The sequence below is a fragment of the Anoplopoma fimbria genome, chromosome 5, assembly GCF_027596085.1.
Source record: "Anoplopoma fimbria isolate UVic2021 breed Golden Eagle Sablefish chromosome 5, Afim_UVic_2022, whole genome shotgun sequence".
Taxonomy (NCBI): Eukaryota; Metazoa; Chordata; class Actinopteri; order Perciformes; family Anoplopomatidae; genus Anoplopoma; species Anoplopoma fimbria.
Window position 1 is genome coordinate 2,775,083 of NC_072453.1, and position 24,687 is coordinate 2,799,769.

General features: G+C 41.7%; 1 protein-coding gene and 1 non-coding gene across 2 annotated transcripts; both read right to left on the reverse strand.

Moving 5' to 3' along the window:
• Nucleotides 1-686: 686 nt before the first annotated feature.
• Nucleotides 687-23,954, reverse strand: LOC129091567 (arf-GAP with dual PH domain-containing protein 1). The gene is made up of 11 exons (XM_054599241.1): nucleotides 23,864-23,954; nucleotides 13,662-13,789; nucleotides 10,376-10,467; nucleotides 7,248-7,330; nucleotides 5,113-5,225; nucleotides 4,866-5,012; nucleotides 3,490-3,573; nucleotides 3,238-3,300; nucleotides 2,377-2,448; nucleotides 2,066-2,294; nucleotides 687-752 (listed from the first exon to the last, which is right to left on the reverse strand). Exons 1-11 carry the CDS (start codon nucleotides 23,952-23,954, stop codon nucleotides 724-726), a joined length of 1,131 nt encoding a protein of 376 aa, XP_054455216.1. The 3' UTR covers nucleotides 687-723.
• Nucleotides 1,322-1,394, reverse strand: trnar-ccu (transfer RNA arginine (anticodon CCU)). Its single transcript has one exon. It is a non-coding gene; the product is annotated as a tRNA-Arg (tRNA).
• Nucleotides 23,955-24,687: the final 733 nt, after the last annotated feature.

Consider the following 24,687-nt stretch of genomic DNA (forward strand, 5'->3'; position numbering starts at 1 on the left):
TTTATTTTGATGCATATTTGTTGTTAACAGCACTTTGTAGGTTTTCAGGTTCAACAGGGTCTCAGTGCCAGAGGTTCAACCTCACAGCGTCCTCAACGAAAAACATCACGATTCCACACACACACACACACACACACACACACACACACACACACACACACACACACACACACACACACACACACACACACACAATCACACGGTAAGCCACTGTCATCAAAACTGTACATTCAATAAATTAACAATGCATTGTCTTTGTTAAGCGACCAGTGAAATGACTCTAGATTACATAATTACATTAGATTACAGGGAGAATGAACCATTCACAAGACAAAAATCTGAGGGGGATGGGTTGGGAAGGGAAAAGGGTCCACATGGCAGAGGAAAGGTGGGGTGGTAATGTATATGACAAGGTTGGTAGGCGCAACAGTGATGACATCATCTACCCTTTGGCCTCAGATCATCAACGTTTCAGCCCTACGATGGGCCCTCGGTTCCATTAGGGTTCAAGTTTTTTTACACATAGATAGGCTCGAGTCCCTCCGTCTCTTCCTCTTACTTTTTCTTCATCATTTTTTCTCATCCCCAAATCCCCCCATCCTGTCCCCTTAAACCCCATCCCACCCCACCACCCCCAGCCATGGTGTCTGCTCCAACACCGGGATTGTCTCTGATCTGAATGAGACCGGGCCGGTCCAGCTGAGTTGTGGCGTCCAGCAGGCTTCAAGGCTTGTGTTTGAAATGGGCCTCCACTGCAAAGACACAAAAATAAATGTTATGTTATACAGAACAACAGACCCGTTCTTTGTCTCCATTAAAGCTGCTGTGAGCTTTGTGTTAAGAGTCAAAGTTGTCTTAAAGTGGGGAATGCATTCACTTTTTCCCACTCCAAATTTCCTTTCAAAATAAATTGACAAACATTACATTTTCACAACTGATAATAACCTTTGTTTAAGTAGCACATTTAATAGAAGCACATGCCATACATGAGATGAAATTAAAGGAAGCCAGTGAAGTTTTTTGTAATCAGTTTCTCACCACAGCGCATTATTTGTATATTTGAGTCCTAGTATTATGCATATGCATATCCTTCCAAAGAAAAATAATTTGCAGGGTTCAATTTCGAAAGAATTTAAAATATATTAAAAATCTTATTGTAATTTTATGGCTGACAACAGTGGTTGACTTGGTTTTGTTTGCAACATGCTGAATGAGAATATAGTGGAAAGGATGGGAGGCAGATAGTGACATAATAGAGGGGTCACAGAGAGGGGAGTCTGCGGCACACAGCACCCATTTACTGATCCCCTATAAAAACAACCACCCCAGATGGGACTCGAACCCACAATCCCTGGCTTAGGAGGCCAGTGCCTTATCCATTAGGCCACTGGGGCTTTGCACTACATGCATTTTCCTTGTTCATAAAAAATTCAGCGAGTTCCAAAGTGTGGGTGAAAACAACATAATAATGGTCCCTGATGCCACTGAAGCAGTAACAGAGAGAGAACAAAAGAAACAGAAAGAGCAGTTGGAGAATCATTTAAGCTCTGTCAGAGTAGAGAACTTGTGTCAAAATGGGAAAAAAAAATTAATGTATTGGGTCGACAGAGGAGACAAGGTCCTGAGAAGGTCGAGAGATGGTGGATAGCTCAGACATGTGTGTAATAACAGCAGGAAGGAGAGGAGCTAACTCTGTTAACGTCTTGACACAGAAAGTTGAAATAAAACGACTCAAAAACGATTGTTTAAGATTTTTACAAATTTGGACTTCCCACTCGGCTATGCTTGAAGTTCTTTCAAGTGGACGCCAATTTGTCTTAAAATACAGGAGTATGCTTCTTTTTTTCGAGATGAAATGTTTCTGACTTTGTTGCTTGGTTTGTACCGTGAGCTTTACAAAGATACAAACCAAGCGAGACCCATTTTTAAAAACATTGCTCCACAGTGCTACCAGAAATAGAAAACTTGTCAAGATACCTTTAAACATAGAAACTGCAAATAAAACAGGAAAAGAGGGTTTTCCCCCACTGCAAATAAAACCCGTCAGTATGCAAATGTTCAGCACCTGCGTATTCCTGCGGCCTCATTGGTCGATTGATGACCCTCTGGAAGGCAGATATCCAATCCCGTTGCTCGGCCTCGGTCTCGCAGGCAAACAGGAACTTCCTGTCCGGCGTGACGATGGTGATGCCGTGGTTCCAGTGGTAGCCCTGTGTGGAGGACGGCAAGCCGGACAGGACGGTGTAGCTGTTCTCCTTACTGCCGATGAACACCTCGCCACGGGCGTAGGCGTCCTGGGACACAGACAGAGAGAGTGAAAGGAAATCCTGTGGACAAACTAGGTGATCAGTAGGATCGAAAGGGCACGACAAGTACCAGAGGGTCTTTGAAATACATGAGTCTCCTGTCGTCCATGGTGAACCACCTCTTCTTGAAGCCCTCGGTGTGCTGCAGCAGAGCAAGAGAGACCATCAGGGAGTCAGTGTAACCGTAGGAGGTGTCAACAAAATGAAGCCTAACCTTTTAAGAATAGATTTTTAAATACTTTTTTATTGTTTTTAAACCTATGGAGTCCAGACAAATCCCTTAGATCATAAAGTAAAAGTCTTCTAACTATAGAATACATTCTAAATAAGCTTATGGTGTCTTCAGTAATTATGGTACTACACTTGAACTTAGTATTAATAATAAGAAACTTAAGAATAATGATACACATTTTATATTTTTTGTAATGTATGATCTGTATGATGTATTTTGAAGCACATTGAGCTTACACCTGTCGTATGAAATGTGCTGAACAAACAAACTTGACTTGACTTTAGGTTAGTTAAGCATTTAATGGCCCCTGGAATGAGAATCGAAATAAAATAAAGTAATGAAATAATTGGTTTTAGTTTATGCTACAGCTGGTAACATACAGTACTAGCTTACAGTAAATATTGTGTACAATTATGCAATGGTAACAAGTTGGGGAGTGGTCAAAAGATCATTTGGGGGGGTTGCTCGATGACTAACGGTAAAGAAAAGAAAAAATATATATATATTCTGATATACAAAGTTATACATTTTTCCATCTAATCCCTAAGCTTTGCCTTTGTTGTTGTAAAATACCAGATTGTTTCACTTTTTCAGTCCTTAACAGCTCACATCAATGAATCTACAATTTTTCAAATCACACATTCTGAGAGGGAAAAATCATTCAATTCCAATTGTTTTGGGGTTGCAGATAGCACAAACCTTTGGACCTGTTTTCTCCATAAAACCTTCCTTCATGAAGTTTCGGGTCAGTTTGGGCACCAGCTGGAGGAGAAAAGACGGAAGACACGAAGAATCACATGAAATAAAAGCATGCATGTAATATTAAACATTATGTCATTCATTATACAGTGACTGAATTATTAAGTAACATTCTGTAATCTTCCATTCTTGGTTTGGGAAAGCATCGTGATCACCTTTAACGGTTTTTTTCCCTTCACAATAAATCCTCACCTCCTCGTCACTTGCTCCAGGGAAGGCCACCTGTAGGTAGTGGAACCTGGCCGCTCTGATAGCGTTGAACCAGTCGACCATCTCCTGCACAAAACAAACACCCTCAGTGGCAACGCGTCCTGCTTGAAATCACACAGTTCCTTTTTCACGGTATGCACTTTGGGCTCAGAAGTAATGCTGTTTTTTTTTTTTTTCAAGATGCCAGTGTTGTTAGCAGTGAGGTGTAGTAAAATGCGTGTGTGGATGCTGCAGAGCTGTCGATAACTCCACCACAGAACAAGAGTCACAGTGACAACACAACGAACTCCATGAACTCTCTCCGTCACGGCCTTCAGTAACACCACTCAGCCTGCAGAGGGAGCAGCGCTGTTCCTGTCTCAGGCTCTGTCTCATCTTCTAATTTTTTCTTTCTCTCTTTCTAACAAATACATAAAAATTAATGAAATTAATGAGTGGCTAGCTAGTGTATAGGCTCAGAACTTCTGTCTCTATTTCCCTTATCATTAGCACTAAATTATCCTTTCCAGGAACCTTTCCAGGAAATTGTCTGGCAATTATGGGTGTTACAAGTGCTGCAATAGTGTTCACAAATAATTAGAAGGTTTTCTGCTGACCCTCTAAACTAAACAACGTGAAACACTTAGTATTTTACTCAGCTCATGTCAATATGTGCTGTGCTCGCATTTGGCTTTCAGGCTCTGACCTCATCATTCCCCACCTGAGCTCAGGAGGGAGTAGGAAGTGACGATAATACCCCCCCCCCAAGGTATACTTGAACCCGACAGGGGGATGCTGAGGTAGATGTGAGGCTTCTCCACGGTTCAATTCTAATCAATTTAAGAAAACTAAAGCCACAATAACAGAACAAGACTTTCACACATTTGCTATTGTGTTCGGCTCTGACCTTTGAAATGAAACAATGCTTATAAGGTTAAAGTGCTGAGGTCACTCACATCCATACTGGTGTACACTGTAGCAGTCGCAGCCCATTTATTCCCCCAAAAGCCCTCCAATTTTTGAACAGTAAGTCAATTCTTACCCTCCTCCCTGAATGTAGATGTAGACACCTTTAAATTAAAGCCAAATGTCAGCAGTTTACCCCGGTAGTCATTGTCTCAGAGCCAATACAACACAAACTCTGTTACTATCCAAGTACTTTCTGTCTGCTCTGTAGCCACTGATAGTACTAAATGAACAGTTAAGGAAAAAACCAATAGGAGATGAATTATTATGGGACATTTCCAAGTCCAAATGTGTTTAGTAAAGCAGACTGCATGCATGTATGTACTACTTACTCTGTATGAGTGTACAGTCATACAGTTCAAAGGTAGTGTAGTAGTGTTGTAGCGAGTGCAAAACAGTGTTGGACAGTGTACCTTAGCATCACTGTGGTAGACAAAGATGTTCCTTGTGCTGTTGTCTTTCAGGTAGGTGATCTGCAGGCCGCAGGGGTTGCCGATCTTGGCCGGTTGGAAGGTGGCGTTGAGGGTCTCGATTTTCATCACCGCTTTGGGATCCCTGGCCTAGGTGGAGGAAGACACGAACACTAAATAGGATTAATTTTTCCTGAGTATTGATGGGTTTTAAAACACCCTTTAAAATCAGCTGCATCATCTCACTTACATCCTGCTTGTTGAAGTATTTCAGCGCCCCCTCCCTCTCTGTCAGGATGAACTTTCGGCTGAGAAACTGACCGTTGTCTCTTCCTCGTTTCCATAGAAACCCCTCTCTGTACCCTGAGTGAAGGAAAAAAAAAAACAAATTGTTTGAGGTTTGGCGGCTGTTATCAAAAACCCATTGGAGAACAGATTCAACAGAGGAGGCGTTTATAACGGTAGCGGTGAGTTGTTGTAACAGGTTTGTGGTAAAATGAAACCTCAGTTAAGCAGAAATCAAATATCGTTTGAAATTGCATTCAGAAGGGGGGTGGGGGGAAAGGAGACGGGGAGAGAGAAAGCACAACATCCAAGAGGCAAACAGACAAGAGAGGGATGGATTTAGCAGGAAAGGCAGCATGAGACAGCACACAGAGAGATTGTATTTTTGTCTCTAAAGACCAAAGAACATCCTTTTCCATGTTTATGTTACGGCGTTCCATTTATAGCCTGTAACGCCGTCTATTTTTGGTAAAAAGCTCTGCCCACAATGCCTCCTTTTCTGTCTTTTCTCTTCTATTTCTGACGTGTTTTCTCTCTAATCTGGATCTATTTTTGTGGCTTACTGGGCGGAAGATGTCTCAGCATAATCAGCTGACTAAATTTACATTTAAGCCATTTCATTGATGATTGCACTGCTGGCATGCAGATTGTTATCCAGATTGATTAATAATGAGCACATATTCCGGAATAAACTTGCACTGAAGGGACAAGTGTGGGACAAAAGAGGAGTTCCTTTGCGAGAATAAAATGAATTCAATAATATTTCTCATGTGTATAAAAGAGGAAGCAATGGATAAGGGGGGGCATATATTAAGAGGCTCTTACAAGTATCATAATCTAATCTTCCACACACTGTTTCTTTACTCTACTGCAACATTCTCCATATTAAATGCCCACTGTCATTGATTACATCTCCTCTATCTTCCTGCCCTATTACTCTCCATCTTTGTGTGTCCATCTTTGTGTGTGTGTGTGTGTGTGTGTGTGTGTGTGTGTGTGTGTGTGTGTGTGTGTGTGTGTGTGTGTGTGTGTGTGTGTGAGTGTATCTTTGCGGCTGCGACTTTCTGACATGAAACATTCACCTACACTGGCATTACCTCATCGATCAATAACCCTCCTTGTCCCCACCCTTGCCTCCTTCCCCGACACTCTTTTTCTTCCTCCTTATCCTTTGCATACCGGATCAATATTAACATTGGCTGCTGTGGAGGCCATGTTACTGCCAACAGTCAATCTCAGCCACACACACACACACACACACACACACAGACACACACAGACACACACACACACACGCGCGTACACACATTCACACAGATGCCATGCACCCCATAATGAGTAATGAAGAAAGGATGAATGCAGGAAATAGAGATGACAGAATGACTCATATTATTACACTCTGTCTGCATGTGTGTGTGTGTGCGTGTGTGTGTGCGTGTGCACTGTTCTCCACTATACAATAAACAAAATGAGGTCACTGCAAGCCAATCAGAAAGCTCCTTCTTCAACGTCGTGAAATGTATACTAGTTGACACACACAAAAATACTGCAAACCCGTCCTTCACAAACACACACACACACACACACACACACACACACACACACACACACACACACACACACACACACACACACACACACACACACACACACACACACACACACACACACACACACACACACACATCTCTCTTCTCTGGCAGTAACAATTACAGTGTCACTGCTTGCAAACATATACACAAGCACTTGCACGACAGAAGGGTAAGAATGTTTGAAAGTCATCGATGGATGTTTCATGATAAATGAATTCCAGCTAGTGGCATCCACTGGGAAATGTTTGTCCGAGGTGTTTTCAAGGTTCTGCTAATCGAACGGTAAAAAATGCAAGATTGGCACAACAACAGACCGCCCTTTTTCTAACGCATGAAGCCTAACAAACTGTTCTTCAATTGTGTTTTACATAGACGAGACCGAGTCCTTTTAATACACATTTCATCATTAATTACTCCTGTCATGTGGCTGTGTCTTGTTTAGATCAGAGTGGACACTGATATGGGTCTTCACAAGTATAATAATACAAACATGTCAGTGTGCACGTACCTGCAGAGTAAGGCTCCTGTTTCTCGATAAACTCAAACTCATTCCTCTCGTACTTGGCTCTGATCCACTGCTCTCTCAGCATCCTGGAGACATAGAAAAGAAAAAACCCACACATTTAGCTTTCGGGTACACACTCACTAACTGCTGTCCTACACACATATGCATCCTTTTTACACAGCATTACTTTTAACTACGCAAAAATGATACAGCAGAAGTATTACCCTAGCTTTAAGTCAATACACATTTATATTTTGACCTATAGTAAGTACCTTGATAAGGCTAGGGGATTGATATTAAAGATGTGAGGACAAGCCATGATAAATGAGTGAAGATCAGAATGAGGGACTGTAGTATTGCCATCTTCTGTTCTTTAATGACGCTGAGAAAACACTCAAATGTTGGTGTCTTTCTTGGTGGTGATGTTTCCCTAAAACGGGGCTGTTCAAAACTGTTTTTTTATTGTCATCACGATGCAAACTTGCGCAATAAACACACTATGAACAACTAAACTAATGCACTAAGGGATTAGAGAGTATCAGTAGAAAACTGAACTTTAAAAAGTAGCTATGTACCACCTAAGTAGCCTAATGGTTACAGTTCATGCCACGTAACAGCACCGTCCCCGGTTAGATTCTAACCGTGGGACCTTTGTTGGATTTCATACCTCTCTCTCTCTCTAACCATTTCCTGTCTGCCAATACACTCCTCATCTGTCCAATCAAGGAAGAAAATGTAAAAAATAAAAAAAGGTTAGGAATCATTCTTATTGTTTTAATTGGATCCTTTTGTATTCAGTCCATGTTCAATAAAAAAAATGTTGGAAAATTGACTTTCATTTCATTTTTTAAAAGCGAACAAGCAATATATCTGTTTATTATCACAATACAATTATCCCATGTTGCATATTTACCTCAAATTGTGCAGCCCTACCATACAGACATAGAAGGGCTAAGTATTATATACTAGAATGTCACTTTTAGTCAAATATGACTGAATAGCATTTGAAGCGTTGAGTGTATCATCTGCGTAATACCATTTTTTGAAGTAAAAATGTGACTATTTATTGCAATTTTTGTAAGCAAATGAAAAGAACACGCGAGGATGCAATCCCCCTTAATTATGTATACATCATTTATTTATGTATTTGGGTATCTATTTAAAGAACTAGTAAAAGATTTTGGGAAATCATTTTTTTTAAGAGTGAGATGACAAGATTACTACTATTCCAACATATCTAAACTCATATCTCTAGTTGCCAGGCTGCTAGCTGTAGCTCAATATTATACACACACACACACACACACACACACACACACACACACACACACACACACACACACACACACACACACACACACACACACACACACACACACGAGTGGTATTGATGAATACAGTGACAGAGCATTTAATCTTTCAATCCTGATTGAAACAGAATAATGGAATAGTCCTTGAGCTTATGGTCTTTAACACTTTGTTTCCACAGTTTATACCAAAGCTGCATATAAAGGAAGCAAATCTCCATTTTAATCTTTTTCCTCTACAGTTCTGTGCGAGGAGAAACAAATGGCAACACCCGGCACATCACCATGCCAACAATTTCTCTCATCCTGTTTCTTTCTCTACCTCTCTCCACCTTTCAGTGTCCCCTTCAGGCTCCAAAACAACCGTTCCATCAGCATGAAGAGGTAAAGCGCCTTGCTCTTAGCGGATATCTCTTTGAATGACAACTTCTAGTGACACTGGATTGGAAATAAAACCCTGTGGTAGCCTACTCAGGGGAGTTGAGTGAGTGAACACGAACAGACACCATGGCAAAGACACTGAGGAAGAAGACACAACTTTCTCTCACTCTACCGTTCTTAGCTCTGTTTGTGTCTATTTCAATCAGATTCTGTTGGAGGGAGGCGGACACATGAGAGAGATGGATGGACGAGCCTAAAATGTCCAAGAAAATCTGTGTCACTACTTCAGCTTACACAATTAAAGTGCATGAAGTAGAAAAGAAGAAAAACATATATACGTTTGTATTATATATATGTTAGCAGCCTCCAAAACGGTGATGATTTAAAGTTACAAAACAATAAAACATGAAAAAGGGGTTGTGTGAATACTTTTTATAGGCCTTTTATACACTCAAGGAGGAAGAGATATTTAAGTGACAGTGAGTGGTGTAACTGTATAATATGTCTGCATTTTCTTCAAAGGCCAATTATATACATTTAAAAGGCTTTATATCAGCACTTATCCATGTCTTTATATTAGAAACTGAATGATCATGTGTCTCATGAAAGGGGTTGCCCTTAGCAACATGCCCACAGGTAATTAGCGACCGACTCTGTGGCATGGATGTTAAATAGTAAGAACTGGATACTGGACTCAAAGATGGCGGCCAGTCAACTGAATTTAAAAAAAGCCCATAGGCTTTACATTGTTAAGTCAAATAAATGTTTTTTTCTGAGCTCTGGGGAATTTTTACAAATATAAAACCTCGATAAATTTAAAAGTCATAATCCAAACATTAATATTGGAGCTTATTTTACAGCTTTACAGACATTTCTTTTATAGTTTTAGTCTATGGGGAAAATGTTTGGGGATCTTTTCATTGACGGTGCTCTATCAAGCTCACTCTCTATTTGACTGGTCATAGTACAAGAGCACAGGTGTTACCAATAACATTAACGAGGGCTCCATCTTCTTCAGCCCTCATTCATTTGATTGTTTACACCTGTGCTTTTCATACTATGAAATACATGTCAAGATGTCTTCCATACCAACCAAAAAAGGACACACCACCTTATCTCTCTCTTTACTATTTATAGAGTAAACAGTAAGTAAGTAAGTGAACTTACAAGTCACCTTTGATATTTTTCCCAATAAAGGTTGTATTACACATTGAAACACAACCTTTAAGTGATACTGGTGCCATTATGGACGCTCAGTAGAGAACTGAATGTACTGTATTGTCTTTGACATTGGTCAAGTGTTTTCTGTTAGCTAACTAGCAAGTAGGCTAATTAAGGTAGCACATATTTTCTCCTTTCAGACACCAGCTTGTATAAATATCATTCTGGTAGCACCTCAAGTATTCATGTTTGAAAGTCACAACTGAGAGAACTAGCACTTACTTGCAGTCAGTGTGTGTTGGTCTGTAGTAGAAAGCAGGAACCTTCTGCTCGTATTTGGCCTTGGCTGAATTGTTTCCTGTAGCAGCCATCAACTGAAAGGGTTGACAGAAGACAACACAACCTAGTCATTAAACGTTGAATACTTTTCAAAGTCGAGTATTCACTTCAATAGTTTATACAGTACTTTCCACAGTGCTGCATTTATCATGTCCAGGGTGACCGATTTTATCTAACAGCATATTTAAGTTGTTAACCAACACATAGTTTCGAGGTATTTTATTCTAAAAAACCCTCTATCATACCAGCAATAACAGTTTTTAGTGAATCTACACTGTACAGATGTATTAGTTATAATAAAAGCCAATATTTTTTCAATTTGACAGAAATTATGCAATTTTAATAACACAGAATATGTCTTCTTTACTTGTCAATTGCAAAAATTCCCCCCCAAAATCTGCCCAAATATAAGGAACACCAACATTTTGTTCCTTTAGGACGTTATTAAATAGAAATAATAGTATTATTAGTATTATTAATAATTAGGTATGACAGAATTTCTTCAGATACGGTATTAATTGTGGAATTGGCTACACTGCATTGGGACTCCTCTGCCTTCTTCCCTCGTTCTCTCCATTGTGCGCTTCAACCAGGGATAATCCCTGTGCCCAATCCAGCTGGCTGAATCCCTCAAAACGCCTCTCTTATCCTCTGAGAAGCACTGGGAAGGGATGCAGCACTGTGGCGTTTTATTGTGAAGGTCAAATAGCAGCAGAAAATTCAACCGAAACACAAACCTCTGAAGAAAGTCTCTGAAATCAACATGTGACACATCTGCTGCCAAAATGTGATGCATCTGACACCCTTGGGTGTGACATTTAGTCAATGTCATCAAAGCAAAAGATCAGGCTTCATTTAATATTGACCTCTGCTTTATATGGTCTGCTGTCCCTTTATGTAAAGCACTGACTATTCCAGATTGTGAAATGCTTGCAGCAGAGCAATACGTTTAGATACTGTTCAACAAAATAACCAAATATTCACGATGACATAATTTACATAGCAACAACAAATGGGACCACAAAAGTCCAGATTTTTCCTCTCTCATATAAAACCAAGAACTGGGGCCTCATTAATCAAAAACATGCCCACCTTCACGCATTAACAATGATAAATCTCATATGGTCTACAGCCAAATGCTTGGCCACACGCAGGCTCATGTACATACCGAAATGGCCCCAGAAAAATCCTAATGAAGGGAATACGATTTGGGCTGTTTGACTAAAGTGTCCCCTCTGATTGTGGATGTGCAGCTCTGGAAGCCTCAACAATAAAAGCCTACCCAGAACTACAATTACAGAAAGGGTGATTGAACACCAAGCCTTTACTGTCGTCTAATCAACTAATACTCTTGTGTTTTGGGTTTATAATTAAACACCCACCACTACAAAGTATTACTCTTACATTTTAACCTAATACCTCGCTCTCCTCTTAAATCAAATCCCCTTTAAATTCCAATTATTGTCCTCCCACATCTCCAATCTCCTAATTTTACATGCCAGAATCACCTCCACCAAAGTCCTTTTTGTCACCCAGTAAGGGTGTTAAACTGCTGACATGATCCACTCAAGGGACAATTTCACTCTTCCGTAGCAAAGCACAAGCGACATTTTTGGCTATGGTCGTACAAACAACAACCTCAGAGAATTTAATTGTGCGGATTTGCACACCGAGGTCATATTTCTTGCTGACGTATTTCTGAATTGGGCATCTTGGCTAAGCACAAAACAGCTCAGCTACTTTTTACACACCCAAGGGAAGTGTAAACTGTTTCACTCGTGGAATGGTACTCCTTCCAAAGGGAGGTGAGCTGAAGAGCAAACATTTTAAGCAGATCTTTTAACTTTTTTTTAACTTCTTTGTATAGGCTAAAACAAGCCAAATAAAACTTTCCTTTGTTTGTGTTGTAACCTTTTGTTCTCCAGTTCCCTAAAACCACAACCCTGAGTGACAACTGCACAAAGAAAGAGCCAGCAGTTTAGTTGAGTAAATGAGATCTCCACATACAGCGTGCGTCTACATTGGCTCTAAAATCACTTTGCCTTTAAATCGGCGACATCCATTCCTCATCCTGCTTTATTTTCTGTCATATTGTTAAGAAACTGTCCCCTGACTAGGTCGTTTCCATAGAAACAAAAAAAATAATGGTCTTGGTATTTTTGTCCGTAATGTATTCATATTCATACCAGTTTGTATGCTCTTTACTAAGAGGCCAACAGAAGACCTCTCACACTAATGTTGAAATGTCTGCCGTAACTACTAAGGCAGCAACAATGACATGATCATGTCACATTAGTTATATTGTCTGACTAGCTGTGCACAAACCTGTACAGTCAGTATACCACCAGGTTTTTAAGGTACTTGACAGAAAGCCAAACACCCCTCGTAATTGTTACTGCCTAAGGAAATCACAATTTACTGAGCTGGGAAAATCTCTTCTAATTTCAAGACGCTTGTCTTGTCTTTAAAATGCAGTCTGCCACACATCAGAGAATGCTCACTTAAATTTAGTTTAAAATAAGGGTTAAAAGACAATCAAGTGTCTAAAGCGTGCATATGTTTTACGTATTGCTGTTTTATGTGCTTTAATATGTACAGTTTTGCTTTTCTTGTTTTGATATATTTCATGTGTATGATGTAGCACAGTCAACTGGCACACTTACAGAAATGTTTATTAATGTGCACCGTCCCTCTGACTGAAGATAAAAATGAACTCTTATCTTGAACGTACTGGGGATTTCAACACAATCAGAATGCAGATTTAAGAATGTTGACACAGCTTATGTGATTATATTGGCCTCATGCAAGAAGCACTCATCCTTAAAGGAATACTCCAACATTTTGGGAAATGTAATATGAGATCAATGCCAACAACTTCTTGGAGTCTACGCTGGTTGCCTGGCAACTGGTCTCCCCAATAAACTGCACACACAATCTCTGGTCTTCACCCAAGAAACGGTCTGGCACAAAACCCCTGTACAAAGTTTACACTTTGTCTTTTGTATTTGGATTAAACAAACAAGATATAATGTGTTATCCACTTGTAAGATGATTTAGGGGAGAACAATTGTTTAACTTGAGAGTTATAATGCCTTAAGCTGAATTAATTTGGACAAACAGAAGGGGGAAGTGCTGTTTTATTTAGGATGTGTACATGTTCAGGATAGATACCTCTAAGTGGGGTTTTTTGGGATGCGAGAATGATGCACGTTTGCTATCACTGCCCTACCTCCACCTCGCTGGCATCCCACGTGTCCTGGACAGACTTGACCCTGCTGATGTGGGGGATGCTCCGGTGAAGGAGCGAGCAGGCCTGGCAAACAAACACACTCAAAGTCAGCGACGCCCAGTCCGGCTCTGCAAGAGAGAGAGAGAGAGAGAGACCGTAGAGAGAACAAGCAAGGAGGTGGAAGGAGGGGAAGTGAGGTTGGGGAGCGAGATATAAGGGAGGAAATGAAATCGGGTAAAACGGTACAGAAGGATGATAGAGAGAAAGGCGGTGGGGTTGGGGAGAGATAAAGGAGGAAGGGGTGAGAAAATGGTGTCATAAAAATGCCGCAACAAAGAGAACACCAGCTCAAGGTTCAGGCCATAAATACTGAAAGTGCTGATGTCGGCACTGTTAAGGGGCAATAGGAGCAAAGTGAATGGAGCAAATATTACAAGAGTATCCCTGCTCATAAAGGAGAGCAGGGCAGCAAAATAAGATTTGGGGGAAATCCTATTTAGCTTACTGACAGGAAACAGACCGTCTGAGATCTGATCAGAACTCAGCAGAGCTAGTTATCTGGTTAGTAACATCACTGCACTCCAAAATACACACAAATCCATGCAGACACACTCACAGTTGTATGCCCAATTGCCCATGCAATATCTTGCACTTTAGACGAGACAACAGAAAAGAACGAACACATTCTAAAATGCACCCAGACAAGAACACGGTATGCTTTTTGCCAACTTGAGCGTGTGACCAAAAGCACACTTCAACTACAGCTCTCATCAGCAGTGACAGAGAATGGAAAAAAAGGACGAAAAAAGACTTTTCTCTACGCGGTGCGGTACAGCAGCAGCAGCATCCGTGGGTGTTGAGCAGAGGTACACTTGAGTCACCGTTTCACACGTAGACTCTGATTATGTCCGTGCAAATGAAGCTGGTAAAGCCAGGGAGAATGTCAGAGAGGGTGACGGAGAGACAAAGACAGGGTGAAGTGAGAGATAAGTGTCAGAAAATGAGAGAGAGAGAAAGAGAGGGAGACAGTGAGAGAGAGACAGAGAGAGAGAGAGAGATGATATGCAGATTTGGAATTTTGCACTGAAAAAAAAATCTGATTGGTGGAAATTAAAGCTCAGTGGGTAAAAAAAAAAAGCATTTTAAGGGTGCGTTACTAAATGTTATATCTATGGCTTTTGGAAACTTAAAATTGTTCTCTGGGAAGTTTTGACCAGCGTTTTCCACCATGCTGTGACATTTTTATTAGCTGAAAACTTGTTCAATAAACAAAAAATGAATGGATTAATCAGTCACATGCAACCTGATTATTAACTATATTGATTAGTTCTTCTAGTTCATAATATGGTATTAATGACGTTGGAAAGCACAAGGGTGCAAGAGATCTATTTGCAGGATGATCAACAGCAGCGTAACACAAGGCTGTTTAAAACAGCTTCATATTAAGTCATATATCAGATCAGATGGTTATTTTCTACTGCTGCCACTTATGCATTTTCACTGCCAATGTATCTGTTGGTAAGAGTCACAGAGTCCAAGGAGACATCTTTAAAGTTTTTGTTTTGCCTAATCAAACATCAAAACCCCAAAATATTCAATTTACTATCATTAGTAATTGAGAAAAACAGTAAATCCTTACATTTAAGGAGCTAAAACCAGCACGCGGTGTGGCTTGATGTCAGTATGGGCTGGTCAGTCAGCTTTGGGTCAAAATTAAATATCTCAACAACTGTTGGATAGATTGACATGAAATTTCCTGACTTTGCATCTATGTGCCCCCAGAAACTCAAAGTTTTCACGCATCCACAGCAATATCTCTACATCTACAAGAAAGAGCATGTGTTTATGCAAAGCCTCACAGAGCTGCTAGCGTCACTTTACACCCCCAGGCTTGTTGCTAAATAAATCCCAAACGGTTAATTGATTATGAAACCTTTGCTGATTAATTTACTGAGGATAGCCTTATCAGTGAATAGCCTCAGCACAAATGTTGATAGAAATGCCAATGTCTTCTTTCATTTTTTTGTTCACAAGAGCCTTGTCAATGCTGCATAGAGGGCTGCAAGGATGACGTATTTTTGTAGGCCAACCCCGGGAGTTAGCATCTCACTTGATCCCTCGACAAAAAGCCAATGGGATTTTTTCATTGGATTTTGGATAATTGCAGAAAATAAGTTCCGTGGCAAACACAAGTTAATGATACTTACAAGTTTTATTCAGCAAAATAATCCTCACAAATGCATTTTTATGACCAGGGGTCTAAACAAGGTATCCTCATACAATGGTACGTATGATATCTTACAGAAAAGTTACACTTCATTTTGTGTGCGTTTTTCCTACGAAGGTCCAGCTGCAAGTACTAACTTCCGCTCGTTACACGCATACAGTCTTTTCAAAATAAACCTTCTTCCTCACAGGAAACAATTTAGTCAGGTTTAGGCGACAAAACAACTTAGTTAGGATTAGGAAAATAGTGTGGTTTGTGTTAAAATAACTACAGGAGTGGTGTAACTAAAGTATGGTGACTACGTGACAAATAAATGACTGTCTCCTGGACCTAATTCAGTTTTTTGTTTGCCTGATGTTATGGCAGCCAGTTGCTATACTCATATTTTTTTAATCAACTGCTAATATAAAAAATGATAATAATAATAATCCCTTTAATGTAGTTATTTAAGAGTTGGGACAAAGACGGACTTTTACAGTTGACATATAAGCTTAAATCAGCCTTTGGCTTGGCCATGCCATTGTATCAGTCATGCTCTATTGGGATGTTGGAATATGTGTGTGTATGTGGTATTAGCACGTGTTAGCATGCATGCTGTACACACGGCTGAGAGCACCATGTCCTCAACGGGCAGCACTCAAAAGTCACCACATTCTCTCTCCCTGCCTCGCTCTCTCTCTGCTGCTGCCATTTCTCACACAAGGAGGCCCTCCTCAGCGCGGTGCACCGCAGCCATGTGAATACATATGAATAAATGTGCATGCACGGCGAGTGTCTGATACTCATGGGAATGATTTGAGAGCCAAAGGAGAGAGAGACAGAGAGAGACAGAGAGAGACAGAGAGATGGGAAAAAACAAATACAACTCTTGCCTTTCTCTGTCCTCTGGAGGCTGGAGAAAGCGTGGATGGAGATGGAGAGGCGATGGAGGAGGAGACGTAGGAGGCACGGAGGAAGGGAAGGGAGGAAGAGTGTGGGTTCTAGATGACGTGAGCGCACAAGATCCCCCCAGGGGTGTTGCTGGCTTCCACGATAATCTTCCTTCGATTTATCTCTCTTAACCCATGGCAACTCGATTTAAAATGTATTTATTTTTATAAATGTCAACTCATCTTTTAATCATTCTGGCTTGCGATCAAGCACAAAGCGCTGTAGATGGCGCTTTGATGCAAACAAATCAAACCAGTTGCTTTTTTATTTTTCACATCTCCTGTTTTTTGCCAGAGAAAAACACACACACACACACACACACACACACACACACACACACACACAAAAATATGCACGTCCACACAACACATGCTGACACGAAAACACGCAACCAGCCATCGGGCGGTGAGGTCATCGCTGTCTGAGTCAGGCCTTATGGAGAAGCAGACAGCACTCATGGAGATTACAGTGGCCGCATGACTGACTAACCACACACACACACACACACACACTCACTGGGTTTCCTCCACTACATGTTCATAGATGTTTCGCAACAGGATCACTGCTAACAACAGATGCACAGTCGCCGTAGCGAACAGGAGGTGGAAAACTCCTGATGTAGTGTGACTCGGCTGTTTTGTTATGTGCAGTGCATATGCTGTTTGTTCAAGAGCTGCTGCTCCGTCTCTGAGGAATTGTTGAGGGAAAAAATAATAATGAAAAGTCCAGTTTCGCAGCTCGTTTGTTGGAGAGACAACAGAGCTTTTGATTCCGACCGCAGAAGGTTGAAGAAAGAAGGGCCTGTGGCGTTACTGCATGGCAGATGCGGGATAAATGAATGACTGGATGGGGGGGGGGGGACATTTATACAATGGCAGCCCCTGTGCCTTGGAGCATAAGCAGGCACTTTTCTGCATCTGCAGCAGTTTCATGTGTCTGGACGTGCACACGTCAGTCTGACAGTGGCTTCTTCATGGTGGGGGTTAATGATGGGACAGTGGGGGCCAGCAGAGGTTGCGACCCTCTCATCTCTTGGCTAAACCCCCGAGGCTCGATAACACAGGCTTTTGTTTCTGCAGCAGTGATCATGTCCCTCTTGTATATAACTCAACTTTTGTTTAACTTCAGCGTGGCCCCGGCTGTGTAAAAACCTAGAAAATGCCCAAGGCTTTTATTAAAAAATCATCAAGGAGTTTTCATCAAGTTTATTTGAAGGAGTGAACATCGAATACAGTACACAACACAAAGGATTCCACTTGAATCCGTTGAACTGTGTGTGTGTATTGCTGCAATTTGTATTATGTCACTTGCTACCATGGAGAGAGACAGGTGAGAATGGGTTCTCACAGTGTTACCTAATTGATTTCCTGTGTGCCAGCGTGGTGGGTCTATGTTTTCCTCCTGATTCCCGTTCACACAGCTGTATCACATCTGTGTTATTCTTCAAGCATCTTGCATTTGATGTTACACCCTGTCACAGACACACTGTAAGCAGAACTCAGAGTGCTTTGGATTTCCTTTCCCTTCATTTGCATATTTTGCCTGTAATCCTTGACTCTAAACAGCCTGTTTTGTATGTTAAGTGTAATTTAAAAGTGTAATTTTTCCTCCTTAGGTTTTGTAAAGCTTAGGCACATACGTAAAGTTCCTTATATTTGAATTAAAGCATTTGAATGTTATCTTACAATCTCTGAGATTGTGAGATACTTAAATGGAGCGCTGCATTAGTACAGGCAGAGCGCTGAAGTTGAGTTTAGATTTGTTGATTGGCATCAGCTGCTTCATTCATGCTTCACCTTCAGTGGCTCATTGATCAGCTGTTGGGTGTATTCACAGAGGTGAACAGCAGTCATTATAACCTACTGCTCACTAACCACTGTTGTCTGTACCTTCATTCAAACTCTGGTCACTACCACAGTGACCACACTCCACTACCCCAGCCTCAGTATAAACCAAACCCTGGAGTGATTCATTACGCCGGTGTGAAAGCTGGTACAGACCAACAACTGAGCAAGAACACTTAAAAAAGGTGGGTCTCAGTCTGCTTTCAAGTGGACTCTGGGTAGTTTGTTTGTGGTGTGAAAGCAAACCAGCTAACCAAAAGCTAAACCACAAATAATTCCAACTGCTGATGGGGAAATCTGTTCAGGACACGATCGTATTTTCCCTGATAAAGATGTCAAAAGCTGTTTAAACCGCTGCGCTTGAATCTTGACTTGAACATACTATGTCAGTTCAATAGTCCATTAAAAAGTGGGTGATAACAATTCCCCACTCCCCAGCATTTGCATCTGGGTGAACACAGATGGGCTTTTGTACATTCCTGTCTCCACCTGTCATTATTCATCATAACATGCAGCTGACTTGCATTCTAATGGTTACAATTAGTTGTTTCTTCGTGAGCTTTGCGACACTGATTTGAATGGAATTTGATTTCCCCACGTGGGTCCTGATGATACAGGAAGACAATCACTAAAACAGTTCAATCAACAATTTACCTGTCAGTCTGTACAACTTTGTGTTTACTTCCCTTGAACAAGAGCTAAAATGCAACAATTTATTTTTGGCCAAATTAACCCAACCAAAGGTGTGACTTGTGGGTTGATCTCAACTTCCTCCCTTCCTTCCGTAAACAGTACCTTTATCAGATGTTCCCCTTTTCTTCTTACAATCTATGTATTTGTGTGGTAGCACTGTTTTCATATAGCTTCATCTATCAAATACTGTACATAACACTTAAATGATAATAGCTCACCCATACACTTGAGTATTCATCCCTCAAGAGCCTGTAGTGGACCTAATATCGTCTTGTTTTTACAGAATGCTCATTTAATATGCTAATTTTACTTTCAGTGAACCGGCATCTGCCAGAGTTAACCCTATACATATAAAAATGATGTGGGAACACAGCCTGCCACACCTAAACAGGACAACATAGTCATACCTCTGCCTCCTACAGCCGGATGGGTGTGCGACCTGAAGAAGTTGGCTTGGGAAAATGTACAGTATCGTATTTAGCTACATAATTCACAAAAGGTATCATGGGGATTTGAGCATTAGATGTATCCATCAAACTACTGCATGAGGAGGTCACAAAGGTTGAATCCTGTCGGTGTGCTTAGAAACATATGCCTGCAAATGTAAGTTGACAGTGAATATTCATAATAAGTAGATAAAAAAGACAAAACATCTATGTAAAGATAGGACCCTCAGAATAAAAGTCGGAATTTGTGTGAGGCAAACACATTACCAATGTTACAATTGGCTAGGGCTAATTTTTTATCTACAAAGACACTGAGTTGCAATGGGAAAAGGCAGATTTTTTTCTGTTTTCTCCAACTTTCCTTTAAAAAAAATGAAATACACTTTGGAAATCCATGAAAAAGGCTGCTATAGGAACCCATACCCCCTCCTATCTCATCATATTTCCTGCTGTTTCTGCTGTTCGACAAACACCTTCTCCACACCTCAGAGGACTGCTGAGGCGTCTCTCCGGGGGGAATTGCTCGTTTGTGTGTCCTTAGCGAAGGGCAGACCTACAACGCTGCTGAGCTACAGAGAAACCCTGACGTATGAGCTCCCGGCTCAGCCTCTGAGCGGTCTCATCTGAGGACACCGGCAGGGAAAAGATAGTGGGGGAAAACGCAAAGGTAAGGAAGGGCAGAGTAAGAATGACGAAGCATACAAAAAACACAAGCGTTGTTGCCACTTTTGTGCGTTTTCAGACCAATTACAGCAGGGTTTCTGTCCTGTTAATGGATGTTGTATCTGTGATGGAAAGATAAGTCAGGGGTGAGGGAGGACATCATATGTTGATGATGTGATAGTCTGTCTTTTTCTCTGAAAGCCTGCAGATTCACATGAAATACTCTAAAATGGAACTTCTCTGAGTTGTGACGCTTCCATTAAAAAGTTTTCTTTTTAACTTTTTAGATGATTTCATCTTAATATTTAAGAGGCAAACAATAGCAGACTGTACAGTATGAAACAGATAGCAGATAGCAAACAAAGGTAACTTTAACTAGTCCCAATTAAAGGCAGGTAAAGTAATTGTACAAACTGTGAATTTTAGGGATGCCCAACAAAAGATGTGATCCTAGAGTCATTTGGACATGTTTCACACAATGGCAATGCCAACATCCATCATTTATCAATCATACAAGAGTAACCTAGTAGGCTCATCAGTAGAAAGTATACATTAATAAGTCTGCACTACCTTATGTCTTCCTAAGTATCCTTGGCTCACGACTACGTCAGTACAGTGCATGTTTGTCTGTTTACTTTGCTGTATTCAGATTATATGTGGTGTTTCGAAGCTGGAATGAAACTGTGATGTTTTCTGAAAAGGTCACCGAGACAAGATCCTGTCCCCTTCTGGGACGGAGCAGCCGGGCCAACATCAATAATTCATATCTTGACCATTATGATAAGGTATGAATTATGAGCCTGGGAATGCCTGGTCTGGTAGCAGAGGGATGGAGAAAGATACGTTGGTTGATGAATCGCTGTCCTAACGCTTGTCATCTGTGCAGCCTGCTCTCTCTTAAAATTTCATGGCAGGAGACCAGCGTTCGAATGCAAATATGGGGGAAAGCAGCTGTTGGATTGAACCAAAATTATACGGTAACTGTTGGCCACTAAGCAGCTCCCGGTGGTTGTGTTCAAGTGCCTTGCTCAAGGGAATCCAAGCACTGGTTGAGGGATAAGAGAGCATATATGAGTCACTTCATTAGCAGAGATTTTCCTAGCTGTGATTAGTCACCCTTCAGTTACCAGCTTTTCCCACTGCTGCACACCGCAGGACATCTGTCCCACCTTTGCTTCACCAAGGCTTAATTAGATTTTTTTAATGATTGTAAAGGTGAAAATGGCATGCATGCCCCGCAAAAATTATGAATAATCAGAGACAACGTTTCCTCTGGGCTCTTTGGATCGTTGCAAAACCGTTTGGGTCAAATAAAGGCCATATGGGTATCAGTAATTCTGCCAATTTTACCCCAACAAAAGTGAGAGTCTGCAGCCATGCATGTCCGTACTTTTCTTTTTGGTGACTGTACTAACCAACAGTGGTGCTTTTAGCTAATTGCTAAAGCTAGCAAAGCAACATGCTCACAATTACAATGTTCACATGCTGATGTTCAGCATGTGTCATGTTCGCCAACTGAGTTTAGCATCTTAGCATGCTAACACCTGTTATAGGTGCTCAATGAGAAATTCAGAGCATCTCTACTGCTTCCATACGTCTCTCAATGTGGCGACGGCTAGCAGCTAACTGCTAATAGCGCTAACAGTGCAAACTAAGGCTTAAATGCTGAGAGAACAAACAGTTTTGACCTGAAGAGGAACCTTATGGTGGGGGCTACGCAGAGCACTGTCTCTGAGCTAACCAGTTGGGCACGCTCACATGCACTATCACGCACTAAATGGCCCGCGCAGACACAGAGAGAGCGACTTCATTCTATGCTCAGGTAGACATTACTCCACTATATCTTTACAAAGCAAATAGTTGTTTGCTGCTGTATTAATTCTGGGAATATTGTATAGAGAACCTTCAATTAGCAATAAACACAAATTACATCTCAGATTGATGGGAGTCATAAACAGATTGGTTTATTTTGACCTGAGGATGGTGATGGAGCAAGAATTAAGGGATCACAAGAATTATTATAGTTTAACCTGTGAGGACCATGAATATCTGTACTAAATGTCATGGCAGTCCATCCAATTGTTGTTGAGACATGAAAATCTGTACAAAACTTTGTGTAGATGTTGAGACATTTTACAAGATAAGTAAAATCTTTAAACTGCTGGTGGTGCTGGAGGAAAAGTGAGGCGATTACCAAAATTCTTATGATTTATCCTCTGGGAACAATGAATGTCGAACAAGTTTAATGGCAATTTATGATGCAATAGTTCTGGAGATATTTTAGAAAAAGTGTGAATGAACTGGCTATAAACTGAACTGCGTTATGTAAATTGATGGTACTGACCAAAAGGCCATATAAACATTTCTTTAAAGCTACTTGTCAACACAAACACACAGCCCCCACCATAAGGAAAGCAATTTCTCTGCTTATTTTCCAACAAGATAGCATCCTATGGTCAAAATGAAATCCCTCTTCAAGTGTCCTCCGCTCAGAACAAAGCTATCTAATTCTGCGAGGGGGGGCCTCCGGCTCCATAAGCTGCTCGCAAACAGCCAGTCCTCAGAGGAGCCGTAAGCACGGCCAAGGAACAGGCTTCCTGGGTGGGCTCGGCTCCAAACGCTGGGCGTACGGCCCGTACTGGAGCCTCTGTGGCCACTCACTGGTTTATTGCCATTTCAGTGAAAAGAAAAAGGAGGGGGAAGAGGACGGGGGAAGAGAGGGTGATTTGAGGAGAGGCGCACAGGGAGGGGATAGAGAGAGAGAGAGAGAGGATGGAGAGATGAAGAAAGGGATGAAGCTGCTTAATGGAGAATAACATAGCCATGGTAAAAAAAAAATATATATTAAAATAAATAGGGCCATTTAAATGGAAATCAAACATGCACACACCAATAATTACTGAGCGAGCTGCATGGTGTTGCTGACACCATGGTGTTGTAGAACATGATGACACCAGACCACACAAGACCAGCAACATACACACTGTGGACACAAACACAAACAATAGCTGTGGAGGGGAAAGTTGACATGTCTATGCACACACACACACACACACACACACACACACACACACACACACACACACACACACACACACACACACACACACACAGGAGTGGTTTATGTGTTTATGGCTCTGACAAAGTCTAGAGTCCATTCTCTTAAGGCCTTATTATACCTGCAAAAATGGGTGTAGATGTGTCCTGCCAGGCCTTAGAAATAATTCCTGGACCAAATTCCACCCGTTCCTCCCCACCGTGGACACAGCATCTTACACGCATTGGAGCATCTGCAGCTGCACGCACCGGCTACACCTGCCTGCACCGGACCGGCTCGGCTCTGCATGATGCGGGGTGGAGGTGGGTGGGGGTGTGGGGTGGGGGTGGGGGGTCTCTTACCTGGATTGCCGCAGTCCGCGCACGTTTCATTGCCCGGTCTCGCCAGCACGTCTTGCAGGAGCCGGTTGTTCCCCTCCGGTTCCAGCGACATGGTGAGAGTCTATCCGTCCAGCTTCACCGCGGTGGGAAGAAGCCCGACCAAGAACATCCGCTGCTGGAGTCCGACGGACAGACAGAGAGACAGACAGACTGACTGACTGACTGCTTCACCTGTCACCTCCAATGTGAAGAGGAGACGCAAGACAGGACAAGACTGAAGGATCCGAGCCGGTGCTGGAGGGAGACCTCTCTCTCTCTCTCTCTCTCTCTCTGTCTCTCTCTCTCTCTCTCTCTCTCTCTCTCTGTCTCTCTCTCTCTCTCTCTCTCTCTCTCTCTCTCTCTCTCTCTCTCTCTCTCTCTCTCTCTCTCTCTCTCTCTCTCTCTCTCTCTCTCTCTCTCTCTCTCTCTCTCTCTCTCTCTGTCTCTCTCTCTCTCTCTCTCTCTCTCTCTCTCTCTCTCTCTCTCTCTCTCTCTCTCTCTCCCTCTGTCTCTCTCTCTCTCTCTCTCTCTCTCTCTCTCTCTCTCTCTCTCTGTCTCTCTCTCTCTCTCTCTCTCTCTCTCTCTCTCTCCTCTCTCTCTCTCTCTCTCTCTCTCTCTCTCTCTCTCTCTCTCTCTCTGTCTCTCTCTCTGTCTCTCTCTCTCTGGTAGCTCTGTTACTGAGTCTCACTGACTGCATAATAATCAAGCCGATACGTTCCCATCACATCCTCCCTCCCTGCCTCCCTCGTTTTGCCGTCTCCCCGCCCTTCATATCTTATGGGAGTGAGACATCCAGTGGTAGACTA

Coding starts and splice junctions, on each gene's coding strand:
- LOC129091567 (XM_054599241.1), bottom strand. CDS start 23,954: ATGTCGCTGGAACCGGAGGGGAACAACCGGCTCCTGCAAGACGTGCTG. Junction 13,790..23,863: donor CGCGGACTGCGGCAATCCAG/GTAAGAGACCCC, acceptor TCTCTCTTGCAG/AGCCGGACTGGGCGTCGCTG. Junction 7,331..10,375: donor CCAACACACACTGACTGCAA/GTAAGTGCTAGT, acceptor CTATGTCTCCAG/GATGCTGAGAGAGCAGTGGA.